Here is a 23,737-nt window from a genome sequence, read left to right as displayed (position 1 = left end):
AGTCTTTCAAACATGAAAAGTATTCATTAAATTTGTGCAAAATACAGAGGAACAGGTATCTGTGCCACCCTTGAGACAGATTCCCATATGATCTTTGATCAGCTTAAGCTATGTCTATCAACTAGCATCTGTGTATTAAGAACAGAATGAGCTTTGTTGTTACAGAGATAGACATTTTAGTTCTTGTACCAAAGCAAATTTTTACAGGGACTTAGTCTGAGGAAAGTCTTCAGTTCTGCAATTAAAAGAAGGTCTTTTGGGACAAATTTATTGGGAGCTATAGAAATCACCATAAAATATTCATGCAAGAGTTCCAAAAGAGCCAGATTGTAAAATACCTAAACTACCAGTTATGATATATGACCTAATGCAGCCATAATAGCCTTAGCACAAAAAAAAAAAAAAAATTACAAGGACATTTTAAAAATGCCGTATTTCAACATGAGCCCTGAGAGTGAGCTGGAAAACTACAAACCAGTGAATCTGACTTCTGCCATGGCAAATTTGTAAAAATGCAGTAAAGCATAGAATTAATAGACAAGGGGATCAATTTTATGTCAGGAAAGAGTTTACCCAGGTTCAGTAGGAAATTATTAAACCTTAGAAATCTATTACCATTTCTGAAGTCAACATGCAGGAGAATAAGGATGTTGCACTTGGTCCACCTGCTTTTGCAAAACCTGATTGACAATATTTGAAAACCTCTGAATTTATTAAAGAAATTTAGCTGTCATGAAGGGGCACTTCTGGTTTAAAAACTACTTGAAGGATGGAAAACAGAGAGTAGGAATATATGGTCTGTTTGCACCACGAAAGGACATCATGACCAGTGGTCCCTGTCCTGGGACCACTGCTGTTCAGCCTGATTAGAGATGATCTGAAAAATAGTAACTACTGAAGGGACAATGTTTACAGGTAACTTAGCATCACTCGGGGTAGGCAAATCTGAAGCAGCATATGAAGAATCACGGAAAGTCTCACCATGGTCAGTGATGGGGTTACATAAAATTAAGTGTTGGCAAGTGCAAAGCAATGTATATATGGAAACACTGACTCTGCACATCTGCAGTGGTCTCATCTATCATTAGTTACAACCAAGGAGACCCATAAAAGTCTCTTTAAAATATCAACAGTGTGAAAAAGCACAACAGAAAATAAATTACTTTTCAACATAATATTTAATTGAAATTGTGGGAGTCTGCTGCAGGATGTTTTGCTTGTCAGGTGGAGTCAAAAGAAGATTGGACAAATTCACAGACTATGCATGCTGTTAGTGGCATTCAGGTGAGACAGCCTAGATGATGCAATGTGGAGCTCAGGGCCTCTCTGAGTCACCAGTGGTGGAAATGGAGTTCCTGCAGGAAGGGTGACACTTAAGCAGCTGTTTTCCTTTCCACTCTCTCCCAGAGGCTGTGCATGTTGTGCTGCTTTCCTGCTTTGCCTAAGACAGGAGCCTAATCTGGTATACAGGACCTTAGTTTTCATCCAGTATGGCAGCTCTTCTGGTTTTCTTACTGGAGGGTTTTGTACAAAAGAGAAGTCAGATGAAATTAAGTTCTTGTAGTTGATTTTCTTTGTTTTTAACTGATAACACTGTACAGTTGAAGTGCTCTCAGTTGCCAGATTTTAAACTACTAATGTGAGAAAGCCATTTCAGCATTTACATCTTGCAGGTCTTTTGATAATGCAAAACTATTTTATTCTTATTTATTTGTCCTTTGCAGAGACATGGACCGTCCAACACTCTCTATCATCTTGTCAGGGATGTCAAAAAGGTAAGAGTCCTATAGACGGTATGTTGGGAGATAATGCTATGATTGCTTTTTGTAGCTAGATACAATCTCTGTTTTGCACGAGCTGTCAGTCAGAGCCTACTCCTTCCCCTGCCATTACAGAATGTCCTGTTTGTATGTACTGAATATGATCTTTTTTCATAAAGAGCACAATTAGCAAGTTACTTGCCTTGCTTTCTCTGTGGTTTTAGATGCTTGGGTAATAGTGCTTCTGCTAGCATAATTGTACGCTCTTACATACTGTGTGGATTTATGCTGTTGTCTGTATTTTTCCATACCTGCAGCTATTGTCAAAGCTAATTTCCATGGTTTTAGTTTACTTCCAAACCTAAAATACCCTTATCCTTGTGGTAGATCCTAGTTTATTGAAACAGTTCCTCCTTATGTGTGGTGTGGTATGTTGTAGACATCTCCCTCAGCAGAAATATACCAAAAAAAGTGGTATGACTTCCCCTCCCCCCTTATAAAGTTAATTCCAAACATCTTGAATTATAAAGAACCGTTAGGAAGGCAGGACAGAAACACAGAAAAGTATAGTGACAGGGAGGAAATACCAAATACCTTTAGCAGTGTGTTCAGGATTAAAAGTGTTACAGCAGCAGCCAGTGAATGAAAATCCCTTATCCTCTAACTATATGGATCAAGTAAGGAGATTGAGTCTGCAACTGACCTCATCAGCTTGAGTATTCTCCCAAAGCATGCACAGATTACAACCTTGCACATTACATAAATTGGACCTCAAGGGTAGCATACTTGAGAAAGGAGATTTCTGTATATAGGACTGGACAGAGGATGGAAAAAAGGAGATTTTTTTGTAAGAGCACAGATTTTAGTGGTTTCTTTTGTCACTGACAGCTGAGCAGAACCAAAGGCAACTACAGGGTGGGAGTTGCAATGCTGCATGTATCATCTTTCTGTTAAATAATGCTACAGAATAATCAGTAGTTATGTTTAGGAACATTTCTTTAATTAGTGTGTTACATGGCATCATCATTGTTCAATTATATTTAGTAATTAAGTGGCCATCAAAAAGTGTGAAATGACTATATAGGAAACTGAAACATTTTTATGCACAGATCCCCTTTTATGGAGCAGACTAAAGCTAGAATGCATTTAGAATGGCTACTTCTCTTGAAGTCCAAGATACCAGAATATTATTTTACTAAATATGCAGTTACTTATGTGTCTATAAGAGTTCGAGGCAAACTTCATCTGTCTTCTTTAAAATATATTCTTTTTCAAACTCCTCTCCCCAGCATCATTTTCAAAGTCTTCCTTTGAAGGCATAGCAATTTATATGTAAGTGACTCAATAATATCTTTTTCTGAGTCCCTAACAAAAGCTGTATTTTTAAAGGAGCTCTTGGAAAAAAAAAGCATCAGAATATGCAAAGATGATCAGTACTCATAGGTATATATGGATAGACATTGGTATTAAATAAATTTACACTGTATTTAATGACTTTATTTGTTCCACAGTGATTGCTAAATGTTAGGTGGTGGTAATTTTTTCATAAATTCATCTTTCTGTCCTCTGTCCATAGCTAAAGTCTCCAGTAACTTCCACTACATGAAGTCAACATATTAGAATATAGTTAAGGGCTTTAGAAACAGTCTAGTGCAGCCCTCTAGCACCTTCATCAGAAAACTGAATCTCTTGGGCTGTATTTCTCATTTAGTCAGTGATAAGGAACAACTGTGGTTCACTTGGTGAAAAGTGACAGCCTGCCACAGCCCTGCCGTCTCAGCAGATCCCTTACCAGTCAACCAAGCTGCAAATCAGCAAGCAGATCTGACAACAGTTTAAATGAAAACACATCCTTAGAAATAACTTCTTAATGGACATCACTATTTGACAGTTAAGTGGCCCACTGTGAATGAAAAACAGATCACACTGCTGATGCATGGTTTTCTGAGTTTATATATATTTTGATACCAGATACCTAACCTCTCAGATTTAATTACAGTATCACAAAATATAAATACAAAAAATATAATATGTCACCTTGAGACAACACTTAAAGGATATGCATACTCTGTACTTTTTATGCATACATCCTAGTTTTAAAACCTGCACTATTTAAAGGGGTGTTATGCTATAAAAAGTTATTTAAATCTTCATCCATCATTGTCAGTTCTCAAATAGAAAATGGATGCTTACATATCATAGAAGCATTATTTAATTTGATACTATCATATTACATATCTCTATAAATTGCTCGGAGGTGTTTTTTTTGTTTGAAAGACCACCCTGCCTCCTTAATATAGCAAAGAACCTGAACAACAGAGGTCACATTACTGCATCCTGTTTGTGGCAGCTTAGTCACACAGGTGCTCACTCAAACCTGTAAGACAATGATTTATTTTCTCTTTGAATTTCCAAATATCACTCTGGAAACTGTTAGCCTGGGCAGCATATTGTAAAGGCCTGGAGACACAGTCTTAAAGAATTTACAATAATCAGAGCGCACTTAAATTCTGCGGATATTAAAAAGTCAAAGTACTTCTTAATTACTCTGCTTTAGCGATAACTGCGCTCATCTTTTCAGTCTTTTCAATTCCATAACAACATACGGGGACAAATCGTAACTGCATAAGTCTGCATCGTTTACATCGTGGCCTTTTTGACACCTCCTGTCAAGGATACAGAATTTAACGGAGTTGACTTCCTTCCTTAGACGTTACGAGCCGATGCATATAGACTAAGCAGGGAGAAACAGTGACCACTTGACATCCTGTCTGTAAGTGGAGGTTGCCCTCTAGAGGTTGCTTTTAAAAAATCCCTCCCTGATTCAACTAGCTAATAAAGATGAGTAGAAATTAACAGATTGATTTTTTTCTTTAAGCCAAAAGTTGTATATAATCAATATATCTTACTCCCACTCTGGGGTGATAAAAATTTTCAAAGTTTTTTATTTTGGACTGCCACTATATGTCTACATTTCCAAAGAACTAACAAGCAATATACAGAATTTTGAAAATATTCTTTTTTCCTCAGCATACAAAATCAGAGGCTTGCTACCTTCTGTATATAAAATGCACCTGAAGTGAAAAAATACTATAACTGATTATCTACAGTTTAAAGTTGAAAAATATTCAAAAGAATAATGCATTAGCATTGAAGAGCTCGTTCCATCATTAAAAGATTAGTTGACTGTTAACCAGGATACCTATCATAACTGAAAATCAAACCTTCTTCTCTGTCATTCCTGACCACCTTGGCTGTAGTAGAACTAACCTATCCAAATTTTTGCTGTTCTCAGAGGGGTTCTGGCCCATTTGCACCACTGTGCTTCATTTACAAGCAGACTCACTGCTGCCAGGGTAGGTCAGGGTATCTGCTGATACAGCAAATGTTTTGGCACAGGCATAACTCCTCTCACAAGGATGATCCAATTGGCTTTACTAGGGCTGCTCACTTCAGAAAGGTAATTGTGTGTTAACATGGAGCTATACAGATGTGTATGTCTATAAAATGTGTATTTCTGCTGTGAATTTGTGAGTTTTCTTTAGTAAAGTGTTTCAATATTATCTGGGACGTTTAGATGCATCTTTTAATAAAGTTACTATATTAAAAATTTTTTTATCAAAATCCATTTATCACATCTCTAGATCAGAAAAATTGTATCAAGAAACTCATGCTTTTTAACACCTGCAGCACCCTGATGCCTGTTGTGCTTTCTTAATTGCTCAAGGGTTTTTTGCCACTTAATAATATCAAAGCATTCAATTTTAGTGTCTTACATTAAGGCAGCAGGAGTCTGTTGAACAACTATAACTCTGTCTTGGAGCTACAACTCCCACTTCTGTCAGTGCCTTCATCCTTGTTCTAGTAAAACTGTCATTGCCTTAAGCATTCTGGAGAGAGAACATTTTGGAAGAAAAACAAACAAACAACAAACAAACAACCTAGCATGATTTAATTTTTAGATTTATATCGTTTTTCAGTTCAGAATAAAAATGATTGGGTTCAAATAAACTAAGCGAGTATGCATTCCTGCAAATCATAGTGATTCCCCTGCCCATCAGATTAGCAAAGAGTAGGAAGCATGCAAAAATATATGCTAAGGGACATTACTGAAAAATAGTTGGCAACTCAATTTTTGCCATTAAATTTGCTTGATCTTCTGTCCCTTTGAATGCCAGCCCATTGCTAGCCATGTTACATCACAGCACTACCTCCCTCTCTTCTTACTCAGCTTTTCAGAGGGTTGTTTGTACCATGGTGAGCAGGGAGGGAAATAAGCATCACTCCTTCTGGCTGAAGTAGACAAGGAGGGAGGATCTTTGCATACATTTTGTCTTTTCTGCAGAACCAGTTGCCTTTTGCTCTCCATTATTGTTTCTCTGCTCTGAATGTAATAAGCACATTGCAGAGAAGCCAGGCAGATATCTGTGGACATGCCAATATTTCCAGGAAGACATGGCAGTCATAAAATTTCTGTGTGCAAATTACTAATCTTCATTTGATGACTACATAAAAAGAGCTACAGGCTAACTGTAATCTGTGCTGTATATCATTATAGAAAATGTGATTATTTGATTACAGTGCACTGAAAAAGTTTGAAGCTAACAATTACAATCTCCTGGTCCTTCTGCAATGTTGACTATACAAGCTAATTTTTTGCTAGAGTAATTTTTTTCCAAGGCTACCAATCACAGTTCACAGAAGGATATTTTACCTCTCTTTCCACCTTTAATTTGTAGTCACATACCTTGCACAATGACATTCAGGACAGAGAGGGTTCTGTAGATCTACAGGGTTCTTAACGAGATCTCTACATCTGGGTGACATATTCACAACCTGATGAATCATGCCTTCTTTTCTGGAAGGAACTGCTCACTGAACCATAAACTGTCATCTGAACAATTTGGAGACAGTGATTTAGAGAAGGAGGCAAACTTTAATTTGGGGGCATTCCCTTCCTATTGACCCTTTCCTCCTGTAAAAGGATTGGAATTTTCCTTGTGAAACAAAGAGCAGATGTGCCCATGCTGGGGTTTTGTTCTTCCATTACCAGAGACCCCCAAGAGCACATCTGTGGAACCAGCCCACCCTGAAATTGTTCTGGCCTGCTAGGTGATGCATCAGGCTTACTACTGATGGAGAACAGAAATGCCCAGGTAACTCAAAGGCAGACTCAGACTCCTATGCAGTAACAGTCAATCTGTTACTGAGATCTTTCTTCATACCTTTGCAAGCCCTAAGCATGGAGAACTCATAACCTTAGTGTTGCCATTTTCAGGCTTGACAGTGAAGATAAGGAAAATATGTGCAAGGGGATTCACAAAGTGAGGGCAGTAAAATGTGGACATATTCATCAGTCTTTTTCCCTTCAAAATAAAAGATGTTCACTGAAGACATTGTATATATATATATATGTCATGTTTAACAAAGGGTAAGAAAGGAAAGGAAATGGAAGAGCAAGTATGTAGACGTCTTTTCCAGGATCCTGCTAATGACTTTTGCCACAAGCACAGTTCTCCCTTGGGAGACAATCTCCCTAGCACTGCTAGAAATTAGGTAGCAAGGTTACTGTGCTTAGAGGGACTTTCAGTAAAATATGTTGGGATTTCAAGGAGGGAACATCTAGAAAAATTGCTAGGCCTGTAGTTTACTTCTTGAACAAAACCCCGAAGAATTAGCCACATATATTTTGTTATTGCAAATTTCATACTTAACTTTCATACATACAGATGCATTCCCCATACTAGGTGTGGAATTTAAGCAAAGATATGTGTTTATTTGTACATAACCCCAAGAACAAATGCTAACAGACTCTTCTTGTTTCTAACAACTAGCGATAATAATGTCATGCGCTGTGTAAGCCCTGTAGAGTAAATAACTCTTGGCCCCCTGCCCTTCCTTTCCTTGAATATGGGAAGGAAACACTGCAGGATGGGAAAATCACATGCAGGAGCTGGTCCCATATGAACAAATGATACCACATGATGTCGCTTCACTGTTCCTTGGCAGTGCAGATGAGGCAGTGCAAGCTGGTGCCAGCAGAGACAGGAGATGCCAGGACAAGAGTTGTGGGGGAGAGATAGTGCAGAAGAGGTGCTATCTTGCAGGACTAGAGTCCAGCAACTGTGCCTGACCTTTCAAGTGTGCTGATCCTCATGCTTTTTGTTCTGCAGTCATGTTCCTTGTTTCCCCAGCTGAAGAATATGAGCACTGTATACTGGCATTATCTTCTATTACTTCCAACAAGTTCTTCACCTTCTTATTTAATTTATATCTTCTTTCCAAGCGAGAATATCCAGGTTTCGGTTGGATCTATTTTAAGGTGATTTAATTAACCAGCATAATAATACTTTCCTGATTTTAACTATTTAATTTGGTTTATTCTAACATTATAAAACATATTTAACAGCACTAGTAATAAGCATTTCTCCCTCTCACGCCATTCTTCTTATTTTCATTGCAGGGAAACTTACCTCCTGATTATCGGATAAGTCTGATTGATATTGGTTTGGTGATAGAGTACCTGATGGGAGGAGCATATCGCTGCAATTACACCCGAAAACGGTTCAGAACACTGTACCACAATTTGTTTGGGCCCAAGAGGGTAAGGAGCAAGTTGTTTGCCATCTATATGACTGCATCCTGCACTGGCAGAGATTACCATAGCTTCTTAGATATTTCCAGGCTGGGGGGATCCACATGCCCACGCCATTCAGGCTACAGATTCATTTCTGCTATGTACTTAGCACCACAGGCCAGCCACTGGAACAAACTACATTTTTTTATTAATTTAATGAAAAAATAATGGATTTCTGCTGCCCTAGTGAAATCAGGATGTAAACCAGTCTACTCTGGCTCTAAAATCTGTAATTATGAGTTCCCACAGCTTTTGAAAGACAAGTATTTTGACCTGTACCAGTAAAACCATAGGGCACCCAAGTTAGACTTGTAAAAAACTTGTATTTTGGTGGACACATTTCTTATCTCATGGCTTATCTTCTTGATTGTGACCTGAAGATATCAGGGCAAAGAAACCCATAACTCAAAATTGGCTTTATTGGCTGGACATGTCTCCAGCAGAGTCTGTGGGCTCATGTCAAAAACACCATTCAGTATTTTTGTGGTTTTCGTGTTTCACGGATTACAATACTGTGAATCCAAGTTTACTACCCTTCTAAAACATAAAAGATATTTATTGTCATCCAGAATGCCACTGACCCAATCTAGCATGAAGAAAAATCTGCTCAACTGTTCCCAGTAAGATTTGTAGTTCATTCTTTGACTACTTCACATTTTCATTTCCTGTCTCAGTTCAGATTTTAGCAATACACACCATTGGATATTGTTCTAAGTGGCTATAAAGAGCAACAGCTCTGTGAAATGGTTACAACCAAACAACTGAAATGTGTTTGTTTGTTTCCCCACACTTTCATTTTTCACTTTTGAGAGGAAAAGTAGTAATGGTAGATTCTGGGAGAGACTTCCTCCACTTAGTCACTCCATCAAGAAAAGCATTTGAGTAGCAATTTGAAAGATACTGAATGAACATACAGAGCAGCTCCACAGCATCAATAATTATGCTAGGGGAATGGCAAAAGAACTGATGTACTCCAGAGAAATCCATTCATGCCTTAGCAGTAATTCCTATCTCTTCTCCATTAGAACAGTCCCAAACTAGCTGTAATTTGTACCAGAATACAGATATATGTTTTCTGTTGTGTGTTTTGGTGAAATATGGTTAAACTCAAGGTTGAATTAAATATATAATGTAATTATTTGGTTTATTTATATATGTATATTATATTACATTGTATTGCATTACTTAGATGCAATCTGTAGTATATATTGTCTATTGTATACTCTATATATGTAATACAACACGTTACACATGCATATATGTATGTATACATTTACAGTTGTAATTTTTCATCACCCTTCTGGGAGAAATAACATTTTTCTAACTTTTTTGTGCAGCCAAAAGCCCTGAAACTGTTGGGAATGGAGGTAGGCAACCTTGTGATAAATCTTAATGTCTTTTCCTTCTTTGACAAATATATGCTATATCAAGATAATGTTTAAATTCACTGTAATGAAGGAACCAATAGTTGTTTTTAAGTTTTGCATGAGAAATATGCCACACAAATTATATTTGTCATCCAAATAACTTCTTTACTTCTTAGATTAAGAAACATTTATTAATAAAACTGTAACAATAGACAACAGAAAAAGACTCTGCCCCCTCTGTGCACCATTTTCCTTTCATGAAGATTTAACAGAATAAGGCCTTCTCAAGGCTAAGGAGAATTTCAGTCAGGTAACTATATAACTTCAAAATGTGTTCAAAGAAATGAAGCAGTTGCAGAGAATGATGCAGAAATCTTTATATGGGCCAAATTTCTATCAGGTTTGTTGACAATTTTGGCTACCGCAATGCTTCAGGTAGATAGTAGTATTTTCTTCTTTATTTTATGCAACAACTTTCCTTTTGCTGTCCACAGAAGTAACACAGAATAAGTCATCTCATCTGATAAAAGCAGTAGGGTAAAAATGTTAAGAAATTATTAGAACCAACAAAGAGCTGGAGAAAGGAGGGGTAAACATCAGATACAAAGGCAGAAATGGGAGTGAAGGAAGGCGATTCCTACTCTTGTGAGAAGATAAAGGGAGAAAACACAAGAATAAGCGGGGAAACAGTTCAGCAGACCAGAACATCCCCTGGTGACATGGACAGTGGGATTGAGTGCACCCTCAGCAAGTTTGCTGATGACACCAAGCTGTGTGGTGCAGTTGACAGGCGGGAGGGAAGGGATGTGCCATCCAGAGGGGCCCTGACAGGCCTGAGAGATGGGCCCATGCAGACCTCATGAAGTTCAACAAGGCCAAGTGCAAGGTCCTGCACAGTGTCAAGGCAATACCAAGCACTGGTAGAAGCTGGGAGAGGAAATTACTTAAGAGCAGCCCTGAGGAGAAGGACTTGGAAGTGGTGGTTGATGAGAAGCTCAGTGTGACCTGGCAATGTGTGCTTGTAGCCCAGAAATCCAACTATATCCTGGGCTGCATCAAGAGAAGTGTGGCCAGCAGGTTGAGGAAGGTGATTCTCTTCCTCTACTCTGCTCTAATGATACCCCACCGGGAGTACTGTGTCCAGCTCTGGGGGCCCCAATGTAAGAAGGACATGGACCTGCTCGAGCAGGTCCAGAGGAGGGTCACAAACATTATTAGAGGGCTGGAGCACCTCTTCTATGAAGATGAGCTGAGAGTTGGGGTTGTTCAGCCCTGAGAAGAGGAGGCTCTGGGAAGACTTTATAGCAGCCTTCCATTGCCTAAAGGGGGCCTACAGGGAAGATGGGGAGGGACTTTTAACAAGGGCATGCAATGACAGCACAAGGGATATTGGCTTTAAACTGAAAGAGGGTAGATTTAGATTAGATATAAGGAAGAAATTCTTCACTGTGAGAGCAGTGAGGCACTGGAACAGGTTGCCCAGCAGGGTTGTGGATGCCTCCTCACTGGAAGTGTTCAAGGCCAGGTTGGACGGGGCTTTGAGCAACCTGACCTAGTGGAAGGTGTCCCTGCCCATGACAGAGGGGGTGGAACTAGATGATCTTTAAGGTCCCTTCCAGCCCAAACCATTCTATGATTCTGTGATTCCATGATTCTGTGCTTCTGGATGTGGAATGAGATGGATACATTACAACAGATGTTGTATGTTGGAGTGGACTCTTAGTTTTGATTTAATGGTGGATTTTCCAAAATGGTTCTGGATATTGCGTGATTGCACTCTGTGTTCTTAGGGAGAAAGAACAGTTCAGAGTGATAGTACAAAGCTCTTCATCCCTGTGTCTAGATAAGGGGTTACTGACTTCTTAATTACAGTGCATGGACAAATACTTTTTCATAATTTTCCTGTGTTAAGTATTTTGTTCAAAAAAGGTGAAAAGGCTGGCTTGCAGGGAAGGTGTTTGACATCTTCAGTGTACTGTGTGAACTAATTCACTTCCTTCGCTGGTGAAAAAAAATTCTTTACAATTCTCACAGGATGATGTCCCTTTGAGGCGAGGAAGGAAAACAACAAAAAAAAGAGAAGAAGAAGTTGATATTGATTTGGATGACCCTGAGATCAATCATTTCCCCTTCCCATTCCATGAGCTGATGGTATGGGCTGTGCTGATGAAGCGTCAGAAGATGGCCCTCTTCTTTTGGCAGCATGGGGAAGAGGCTATGGCTAAAGCACTTGTGGCCTGTAAACTCTGCAAAGCCATGGCCCATGAAGCATCAGAAAACGATATGGTGGATGACATATCACAGGAGCTGAACCATAATTCCAGGTGAATTTTCCTTCATGTATACTTTCCTGGGGTAAAAATAAATAAATAAATAGATTAGATAGATAGATAGATAGATAGATAGATAGATAGATAGATAGATAGATAGATGAGAAAGGCTGCTGAATCTGCCTGAAATTTGCTTATCTGTACCTTGCTTTCATTTCTACCTTGTAAGGAAAATGCAGTCCCTTTAGAAATAGTCTAAATAGCTTTTAAAGAATCTGTCTGCCAGAGAAGCAGAGTTGCTAGCAGTATAACTTCTGAAATAGGAAGATGTCAAGAAGTCAGTGAAATATTTGTATTGTCTACATGTTCTCCATGAGGCCTCAAGAAGTGCCTTTTCAAGACACTGTTCATCCCAAACAGATCAGTTGTTGAAATCCTTATGAACACAATATTCAGGCAGAAGTGTTAATTAACCAAAAGGTCATACTTAGGTGAGCAAGCCAAGATACAAAATTCGATAATAATCTTTCCTGATGTTAAAAGTCTGAGACACAGAATTTTAAAAAGGGTATTGAACCCTCCTTTTTCCAGGAGATGACCACAAAGCCATGGGAAAACAGCACAGAAGCAATCCTCAAAGCTGCATATAACCAGAGGAATTCAGCTAGAAAATGTCAGGGAGGTGGGCAGACAGGTGGGAGCAGACAGCTGGTAGGTGTGGGTGATCATCACTGCTAAGTCAGGGCACTTATTTATATGCCTACCATTAGCCACTTGCATCTGAAAATGTGGGTTTCCATGTGTACAGTCAACATCACAATTTGCATTGGTGGAAGGTGATGTCCCGCCTTGCAGAGGCTATCAGTTGAAGAGGGATGTTTTCTGGACCAGGCTGCTTGGGCTAATGGGAATGAATGAATGAATGAATGTCTATTGCAGGGACTTTGGCCAGTTGGCAGTGGAGCTGCTGGACCAGTCATACAAGCAGGACGAGCAACTGGCAATGAAATTGCTGACCTACGAACTGAAGAACTGGAGCAACGCCACATGCCTGCAGCTCGCAGTGGCAGCCAAGCACAGGGACTTCATTGCTCACACTTGCAGCCAAATGCTGCTCACAGACATGTGGATGGGTCGTCTCCGAATGCGAAAAAATTCTGGCCTAAAGGTCAGCACTGTTTTAAAATAAAATTAACAGTCAGAGTAGTTCTAATAGATGGTAACAGCACTCACAGCAAATCAGTAAACCATATTTCAGGTGATTATTTGTAGTGACATTAAGCAGAGTATATTCTTCCCGTGTTCAGTTTTTCAGCAAGGAGCATATCACAAACCAAGTTCAAAGTATGTTACTTAGGCTTTTCATCATCTTTCTCAAAGCCCCCTCCAGCATCAGAGTTATCAGAATAAGAATTGAGTCAGGAGGTTAGTATGTCACCCTGCCTAGATACTTGAGGAGTCAGTCAAGGTTTTTAAAGATAAATAGAGAAAAAGGATGTATAAGTGAATTAACTGCTAGTGAAAGGTGCATGCTGATACAACAACCTTCCCCAGAACAAGCTAAAGAAAGCAATACAAATTGTCTTACAATCCCCTGCCAGTGTTCCTGATGACTGACCTGAAGGGACTACCTTAGAGGATCTAGAGGGTAATTCAATTTTTGAAGCTCTTTAAGCTTTACTTCCACAGTTAGCAAAACTGCTAACAGAGCAAAATGAGTTCTGAGATTCCATGGGCTGGAATCTCTTACCTTCACCAAAGTACTCACCAGTCAGTACATATCCAGGAATTGCCTCTTCCTCCCAGATGACAGTGAAGGACTTCTCTCTCCTACATTAACTGTGTGTGTGAAAACTGGTAATTGCTCAGCTGTTTTTCTGTGTGAAAAATTGTTTGGTAATGGCAGGAATGCTTATGAGTACATGCATCATTATCCTACTGGGTCTAATCCAGTGACAGTGATGAATGAGAATAAGTGCCTGATAACATTCTCATCATCCTCCTGTAGCATCTGTGTGTAAATATTTTCCTGCATACAGAAAGAAATCATTCTCGCATTTGGAGACATCTTTACTATCTATTTTTCTGAATCAACTCACAGGCACATTGCCCTTCAGGACTGCTGCTTTGTTCACTACTTGACTTGGAGATATTCAGCATGGGTAAATGGGGATTGGGGCAGCAACTCTTTTCCCACTGCATGCTTTCTTCTTTGCAGCATCCATCTCTTAAGCCATAAAATAGACCTTTCCTTCACAATGAGTAACTGAAGGTTACAGACTCTGTTTCCTTTCCGCTTCTTGTAGCATCAGGGCTTTACAAGGATCCTTTACTCAGTTTCTAGTCTGTGTTTTATTTCACTGAAGCTCATTAGCAGGGCCTGTTTAAAGCTAAAGCAGGCTTCAAGCTACGTGAGCAAGAGGCAGCATGGCAAAGAAATAAATTTGGAAGCATGAGTCATGGATTATTTTCCATGAACAATTTTCTCCCGTCAAAACTGGCAAATGGCAACAATGCTGAATGTAATTCTTTAGACTCTCTCCAGGGATGTAGAACACCAATGCAAAGCGGAGAGTCAGTTGTTAATCCTGCTTATTCTTAAAATTAGCCTCTCTGGGAAGCCAGGTCTGCCCGTAAGCCCCTCTCCCTGGACATATCCTTTTGCAACAAGCCAAGTGCAGGAGCAGTGCAGGCAGCCTAGTGCTCAACTCTTCCGAGGCTGGGCACAGCATTCATATACTCTAACTGCACCTAATTGTGGTACTTTCAGTGGTCTCAATAACACACATGCTGTCTGTTGATAAGATGAGCACAATCAATCAAACCATCCTGACATGCCGACAAGCTAACTATCTGGTTTCACTGTCATTTATGGAAAGATTTATAACAAAATCATTTTCCATGAGTTTACAACAAAACCAAGAAAAGCTATTGTCCTTGTGAATATAGACAGGCCACTTCTTTCTGTATTATTATGATACCTCTTCAGGACACTACTGATTTAATCCCAAGCATTATTCATTGCATATATCCACACAAGGTCATTTTAATGGTTTGTGCACTCCCACATCATAAGAGAGGGTAGGCAGAAAATAGAGAGCTAGCATTAATGTGAGCATTACACAGCTGCCAGGTTATTGCAGCAAAATCTGAGGGCACCACATAGTTAAACACATCAGCATTTGTTATTGCTGGCTTTGCCTTGTATCCTCAGATCCACACACACTTATGCCTTGACTACCTGTGTGTTTTAAGTATGGACACAGAGAGCTTGAGAGCTATTAACCCTCTCTGTAGAAATGAATACTGCTTGTATGTCATTTACATTGATATTGTCTATTGTGTAAAATGCAGAAATTTATAGGTGCAAGGTCTGAACACCCCTGTGGTCCCACCTGCCATTGACCTTATGCAATGTTTTGTAAATATGTTCTGGTATGTAACAATATACATCTGATGAGCAAGCAGTTAAAATATTCAAGAGATGCATTTGCAGCAATGCTAATAGAAGTTACTGCTTTTTTTCACTACGGAGCTCTGATATTAACCCAAGTGACAATACTCAATTGTCATAGAGACTCCCATGCATGCTTATCTTTCGTTTCCTAAATGTCCTGAGGGAGTTGTTCCATTTGATACAAAGTAACCATCATGACTATAATCTGTTTACTATTATGATGATTATTGTTATCATTATTATTGCTTTAGGTAATACTAGGAATTCTACTTCCTCCTTCAATCCTCAGCTTGGAGTTCAAGAACAAAGATGATATGCCTTACATGTCCCAAGCCAATGAGATCCACCTTCAAGAGAAGGAGCCAGAGGAACCAGAGAAGCCAGTGAAGGAAAAAGAAGAGGAGGACATGGAACTCACCGTAAGTCCTGACAATAAATAACCAGCCTCAGTGCTGTCAATTTGCTATTCCCACCTCTGTGGGTGTTGCAGGCTGTCTGATGACTAAATTTAGCAGATGATAGGATACCACTCTTAACACTCGCGTCTCCTTGGTGGGACTCAAACCAGACAAGTTGGCATCATTGTGTCTCAATGTTGAAACAGTGCATGGTGATGCTGAAGCATCATGTTGTGATGTAATATTCTCATAATTTGATTCAATTTGATGCTGTGTTGTCCGAAATAAATGTATGAGATTTCAGAATTTAAAGCACTCATCCACGATAGATGAGCAGGCCTCTCTGGTAGAAAAGAGTCTCACTAAGTCTTCCTTTGGGTGGAAACGCCCAGATTCATAGAAGCTAGAGATTTTTTTTTTCTTTTGGTTGACTTCATTAGGGGGCAAGTAAGTGTGCAAACAGGCCAGAAAAATTATGAAAGCGTTTTTCAAAATTCTTCATGAATATGCAGTCATTGCCACTCACTTACACACATGCAGTTTTTAATCCAATTAAGACATTAGCAAGCACCTAGACAGCTTAGCCCTTACTAAGAGCTTCTGCAGCTCTGCAGAATTGTGTAAGGAAGGACTTGGCTGTATTAGTAGTATATCCTTAGAGGAATAATTTGCACAAAAGAGAATCCAATAGCTAAAGTTCTGAAAACTATACAAGTCACCTACTTACAGTCTCTCATTCTCAGACTTGTTTGACAATTTTTGGGCAATTACCATATGAACTATCAGACATGCCTTAGCTTAGTTTGGTTTCCTTTGGTTTGGGTTTGATTGTGGTGTCTTTGAAAGGCTTAAAATGCAACCCCAGTTGTTCAAGGTCAGGATAGAGGCATGGAAGTAAAAGAGATTATCCTGGTTAATTTAACCAAAAAAAAAAAAAAAAACCCAGACTGTTTCCCACAGGCAAACAGCAGGAGCTGCCCACAGGACCCCGTCTGCAGGCAGGCAGAAGGACCTGCCTACAGGACCCAATATGCAGGCAAGCCGAAGGAGCAGCCCACAAGACCCACCTACAGGACCCGTTTGCAGGCAAGAACCTGGCCGTTGGGAAGGACCAGAAGCCAGAATAGCAGCAATGGGCCATTCTCCACTCATTAGCTGTTAACTGCAATTTACTATCCCTGGCTTCTGATCCACTTATGAAGTGCCTATTCAAATCAAATAAGCACTTTGCAAGCTGCCTTTTTCTTGGCAATGGGGAGAAATTCGGGGAGGAAGTCATTTCCATCTCTCTGCAGTTATCCCAGCTCCTGGTTTCTTGTCTACAATACTGTGTTTCCTTTTTGCCTTCTGATTCCTGTTACAAGGAAGTGATGTGTGAACTGGATCTGCTTTTCCAGATGAGTCTTAGATGTTCCCTGCCTTGTCCCTTCCATGTGCTGACGGTCGTATTGCTCTTTCCTGTCATTGACTCTGCCCTTAATTCCTTCAAATTTGATGCATCATTCTAGTGAAGTTTCAGACACTTGTAACCTTTTCTATGAAATAAGAACTGTTTCCATGGAGTCCAGCAAGTTTAGAAATAATATACTTGGTACACTAGTTAATATTTCTGTATATAATCTATACTGTGCATTAGGACACCTTTGCATATATTTCTGTGGTTAGATGCCATAGCCAGTTATATTTAGTCATCTTCAGGTACTGTGTCAGGATGAGTGTTCCTACCTGACATGTTTTAAATACAAGAAAATATTTTAGATTAAAATTTTGCATTGTTCCAGCCTCAGTCAAATGGTCTGGCGTAAATTATCACAGGTCTCTTTTTCACTGATGAGAGGATGCCTGCAAGAATGTTTGGGAAGTGTGTTTGTGAAGTTTCCCTTTAGCCACACACTATGGATAAGGATACCTTATTCATAACCAAGATTAATAATATATTGTGACTTCCCAAATGTTTATTCAGTTGCTGAACTGGCTCAGTATATCGGGCACTCACCCTAACCATAGCTTGCAACTCTTGTATTCAGGATGACCTGCACATTTTTCTCCACATTCTTCTTTTCAGGACTGATTTGTGTGTGTGTGTGATTACTACAGTTTTCTTTTATTCATTTACTCTAATTGGCACATGATTACTTAAAATATTTTGAAAATTTTTCAGTGGTTTGGGTTTCTGAGCTTTGTTCAGCTTAAAACTTAAACAAACTAAATTGATGAACTAAAAATAATTTTGATCACCTTAGAAGTCCATTTCTGGCAAATAATGTATCATCCAAACAATCTATCTAGGTCTATTCTAAACACTCCCAGTAAAAATTTCTCAAGTCTCTGTAGTTCTGTAATATTGCACCCATATGCATTTTTATAAAAGTATTGCTAAGATAAAGAGATCGCACCTAGTCAAGGTCTGTTTATTAATTTTTCTTGAAGACTTGTGTGTCCTGCACTGCTAAGTCCAGGTGACTAGTGATAGACCAAGAGAATCAGTTTCTTCCTCTGGACTGCTCTTGTGCAGAGTGTATGAGGTGCAGGGCCACAGTGATTTTTGCGCTATTTTACACCTCATTTGCATAGAATAATGTGATCATACAGACTACAGCAACAGTGAAGTAAGTCTCTGCATCCATGCATTTGCATGCAAGTATGTATTTGTTTCACGCTCCTCTCAAAAGATCTGGTGGGGAGCTGAACATTTGAATATACTATAAAGATGTATGTTTATTCACTTCTTACTCACACCTACTTTCAGCTTTATAACGGATATATGAGTGCTGGGCACCCATTTCTTTAACACCTAGATGCTAGGCAACAGACTTGCCTTATAGCAGCTACTCACAAAACCACACTTGAATACTGCTCTCATCACGGCTCCCTCAGCACCAAGGAATTTACGACAGTTTATGCACAGAGCTGCTACTCATTAATCCTGAATATTAGACATAGAGGAGTAGGAGGGCATTAAAGTCTAAAGGCCAGGGACATTTTGTATTTGTACAATGTCTTGATGAGGGACTTAATTAATTGCTGATATTTAAGAACCCCCAGAATTCTCCCCTCCTCCCAGAATAACACTGATTCTGGAAAGCCATAACTAGGAGCATCCTTATCCCTATTCAGTGCCTTATTGTTTGGGTATTAGAGTTCCCCAGTAAATGGTCTTATTTCAGAACAGAATAACTCATCTAAGACCTTTAGAAAAAGTTTCAGTTGATTTGCTCATTTTGCTCTAATTTTCCACAGCAAATAGGAAGTTTGGATTTCCATGGGCATCACTAAGAATCTGAGTTAGGACATTTCAGCAGCAGCAGAGCTAGTTGTGTTGGTCTCTGGGTTCACATTATCTCATACTTAGTACGTATACTTGGCCTTTTCTCCATGGCAAGAACTAATCAGACTTTATATCACTAAAAATACGGTTCTTAAGATAGGAGAGGTTGAAGTCTACTGTCCTTGTGTTCCTGGCTCAACTCACCCACCCCACTGGGAGATGTTGCACACTGTATTTCACATGTCAGCAGCAAGGCACCCCTTCTACTGGAAAACAGTAGTGGGAGACACTGCCAGTGGTCACATGGCAGAAGTGCTTGCCCTCTCTTAAGGAGGGATTTCCATCAGTTTCTCTGAGGGTTTTGGAAACCCCCCATACTGCCACCACACAACTGCCCTGGCATGCTCCATGCTCAGCAGCCAGGATGACTGAACTTGAGCTCCTGGTACTTTAACCCTGCTTCTCTGTATTCACTTTAAAGAGCTACTGAGCACATGCAAAATCCAGTTTTACACACCTGTAACTCAAAGGCATTAAACCTTTTTTCCCAGCAGTATTTCAAGGCAGAGAATGGTAACCTTAGAACAACTACCATGGATGCAGCATTTCCATACATAGTGTAGGCTACAGTGGGGTATGCAGAGAGAGGTGTAGCATATCCACACAGCCATGTACCACAACACCAGTTCTGTGTGAATATGGGGTAGGTCTATATGTAGCATGTAGATTTTACTAGGGGTAAAATTTGAAAAGCCTATGATCATTCTAGCATGACTGACATTCCGGTTATTTAATTGTAAAACAGATAGATACATTATAGGATAATTAACATATATTAATGCAAAAATGCACAACCCAAAACTGTCCTGATTCCCTACCAGTTATCAGTTCTCAATTGCACGAAACAAAATCTGGGGGGAAAAAAAAAAAAAAAAAAAAAAAATGTAAAAACTACGCACACACCAATTGCCTCAGGCTAAAATGATGCAGTTGAACTGTACTTTACAATGTAGTTGAGCTGCTGTCAGGCTTACCTTGCATGACTCATGGTGAATCATGGACAAAATTTTGTATTGGAGAAAGATATGCCGCCCACACAGAGCAGTGTATTGAGTTATTTCCACCCTATTGCTTCCCCCTCCATGGGAAAACACATTTGTTCACATTTGACATTGCAGCTATTTTATTACACAGTCACTTCAGTTATTTCTGTATGTTTCTAATGAGGAGGCTTTTCAATTTCTTAATACTGTGACATAATTAACAGTTGGGGACATCAGGTCAAATCTAATCCCCAACCATCTCAGAACAATTCCTCATCTGTAGCATGGGGGAGGGGAGAGGTTAGTATTATACGATACAGTTAACTCAAAAAGAATTAGAACAAGGTAAAATTACAGCATCATTAGCAACAAGAAAACAATAGCAAACAGGAAATCAGCATCCATGAGCTGAAGCGTAAGTTCAGGTACTGAAAGAACATTATCCTGAAAACATTCACAAGTCACTGATTCTGGTGAGCACTAAGGATGTCTCAGAATTAGTAGATTTATAGAACTGTGAAGGTTTAAACTCTGTAAAATAATCCTTTTTACTAAAGCATGGCACTGTTCGTTTGTTAAAGCTGACAGCGTTAATTTTCACTCTGCTGTAAAATTTTTGAGCACCAGAGGACAGCAGAGGCAAAGCTTTGGGAAAAGCTACAGAAAACTGTAGTACCAGATGACAGCTTTCTCTAAAACATCATCAGAAGGTAGAGAGAAGAAAAAAAAATTAGTACCTTCTTGGAATATAGTTTTCCCAAAGCATTCAGATCATACTCCATGTTTTTTCCCAAATAAACAATCCCTGATATAGATCAAGGAATCACTTTGGTTTTGTGGATTTCAGCTAATGATACCTGGGGTTCTGTGAAGGTTATGTAATCTCTGCTACTATAGTTATATTCAGTAAGTTTCATGTTCTTGCATACTATCTGCTTATCTAATAAGAACACTTCTCTGCTTGACAGCCACTTCATCTTCTTCCTTTTTTCTGAAACTCTTGATGTACTTCTAAGGGGTTTGTGTGCTCTGTGAGAATCACCAAGAGATTTTTTTTTTTTTTTCATATGCATTGTTTTATCTACATGTAAGGTAATAAAATTAGAAATCTGCAGGTGTAAAAAGGTAAAGGAAATAGGTAACTTCATCAAAGCGGGCCACAGTTTTAAGAGGATCTCAGCAGATCAGTTTCGCAGCAGTGTACTTGTGCCCTGAATCTTTGTTCTATTTTATTAAAAAATGTGCAGGACAACACCTGTGTATAGTCAAATTCAAGAACATAAGGAACCACATGAAAAGTAATAATACCAGAGGAAAAAACTAACTACATAAATGAAATGAAGGAGAAATGCTAGGCAAGAGCCATCTAGGACCATACATGGTCCTAATAATTTTACAAATATCTAGACTGACTGAAAGGGAAAAAAATGTGGTCTTTTTTTTTTTTATATATCATTGCAAATTACTGTTTTACAGGACCAAAGTTCCACATAAATAGTTCCACATGAGGCCTAGAAAAAGGAGGAAAAGGAAAGATAGTGATTCTTACTTTTAAATATGTGAAAGTGCATACCCTTGTAGCTCACCTGAAGCTGATTAGTTAACATCCTGTTGCATCAGAGAGCACAGAGATAGATAAAAGAAGGATGTTTTTATTGAAAGACAGTATGTTAGGCATCTAACTGTTCTCTTTAGAGGCTTAGTTCCCATGTTTTTAAGTTGCAGATGAGAACAATGTTATCTTCAGGATGGTGAAAGTTTGCTTCAGTTAACATAAAAGTGCAAAAGTGCTTTGATCTACTTTTAGAAAAACATTATAGAAGCATTTAAATAAAAGCATCATCGGGCAATCCCTGCATAGGATTGAGACAGGACAGTTGTATCTCAGTTCTTGCACTTGCTTTCATGTGCAGGAGTGCTACAATCTACAGATGCTGCCACAAACTAAATAGTAAGAACTTGTTCAGGTCACAGTGACCTAAAATCCACTCTTAGTCTATTATTCACAAAAGAGTTGTTTCAGAAAGAAGATTTAATAGATCATGCTGTACTCTAAATACAAAGGAAAGGCTTCTTTTAAACATTAACTTCAGTGAGTATGTAGTTCAGTCACTCCTTCCACTTCTCTGTAGCTGACCATGAAGTTAATAAGAGTAAATAAAATATTACCTTCTTTTGCCTGTTAGGTTTGCATTTAGCTGAGGACTTCTTAAGTATGTGTTTCTGGAGCTCAGTATAGCTCTTCAGTGAGGCTGAATTGCAATGGTAACAGTGAGATCAAGTGCATAGCAGTCTGGAACTTCATTATGGAAGAAGCTAAAATCATGATCTTTCAATCCAAGGCCTTAATGCTGCAGTGAACTCTACTGGTCAGTCCTCTACATCCACGTGAAGTTCACTGTGGGATGATCGCCTGTGACAGATCCGATGATCAATGTAAAAAGAGTCACTGGCTTCATTGCTTCCAGTCCAGCAACTGCCAACTCATCTTTCCCCATGTTGTTCTCTCTCAGTCTCAGCCTTATGGACTTCTCTTTGTTTAAAACCAAAACTTACCTGTTTTCTGTCTGCATCTGTTTATTGTATAGAAGTATGCCACAAAAAGCTGTTATCAGGTAAAAATTTGCTCTCCATAGAGCAAAAAGGAGCAATATTTTCTACATCTCATTTTTTGTTCACCAGTCAAGGATTTCACACTGGTGCTGACAGTTGCTGCCAAGGCATTGCTTTTTTTGGTTTACAAAGTATTAAACAGGAGCTTCCCTGCAAAAAAGATAATCTGAGAACAAAGCATTTTATACCTAGCTGTGGTTCCCTAGTTTTGTCTAAAGATCGAGAAATCGGAGAAGTTTTAAATTTCCTTCTGAAATTTTTAAAAAATAGCTTAATTTGTCACAACAAAAGATACACAAAAATGTTCTTTCTTGTAGGCCATGCTGGGAAGAGGGAATGGAGAGTCTTCAAGAAAAAAAGAGGAAGAGGAAGTTCAGACCAGGCACAGACTGATCCCTGTTGGAAGGAAAATTTATGAGTTCTACAATGCTCCCATTGTTAAATTTTGGTTTTACACAGTAAGACATCTTTCCTGTTCTATTACTACTGTTTGGACAAGTACTGAAATTGGATTAAGGTCATCTTGTGTGTTTCATTGAAAGTCTGCACCTGCATGCATTGGAGGGCTTACCCATATGTAGTTTGATTAAAATCTTTTGTGGAGGTCAGCTAGCATGTACAAACCTGCCTAAGACTTTTAAAGATTACCATTTAATTCAGGAATTTAATGGTTAAAATTTGAATGACTGTGTATGTTGTTCTTCAAATACAATAATAAGTGGCAGTTTGCTACACTCAGCGCTCCCAAGGAATTCCTTATAGGAGAATTCCTAACGGAAGTCCCAATAGTAAGCCCAATGGGAGGCTGGCCTGAATTGGGATATCAAATTGTATAATAATTAATTAAAAAAAAAAAAAAAAAAGCAGAGCACATCTTTGAACATTTTTTCTTTGTTCTGTTTTGACTAGTTTACAGAGTGTATC

The 23,737-nt window shown here is 39.0% G+C and overlaps 1 protein-coding gene across 1 annotated transcript in view; it reads left to right on the top strand.

The window, feature by feature from the left end:
- TRPM3 (transient receptor potential cation channel subfamily M member 3) overlaps positions 1-23,737 on the top strand; it is a 324,961-nt gene that overhangs the window by 260,351 nt on the left and 40,873 nt on the right. Inside the window, exons 13-19 of the mRNA XM_026866467.1 lie at positions 8,047-8,082; positions 8,224-8,364; positions 9,735-9,764; positions 11,799-12,088; positions 12,974-13,202; positions 15,743-15,910; positions 23,131-23,271. Coding sequence (XP_026722268.1) covers positions 8,047-8,082; positions 8,224-8,364; positions 9,735-9,764; positions 11,799-12,088; positions 12,974-13,202; positions 15,743-15,910; positions 23,131-23,271 — 1,035 coding nt within the window. The remainder of the gene's footprint in view (positions 1-8,046; positions 8,083-8,223; positions 8,365-9,734; positions 9,765-11,798; positions 12,089-12,973; positions 13,203-15,742; positions 15,911-23,130; positions 23,272-23,737) is intronic.

Source organism: Athene cunicularia (assembly GCF_003259725.1).
Source record: "Athene cunicularia isolate RWA chromosome Z unlocalized genomic scaffold, athCun1 chrZ_part2, whole genome shotgun sequence".
Lineage (NCBI taxonomy): Eukaryota > Metazoa > Chordata > Aves > Strigiformes > Strigidae > Athene > Athene cunicularia.
The sequence above is the reverse complement of the archived record's forward strand: the minus strand, read 5'-3'. Positions and strand labels throughout refer to the sequence as shown.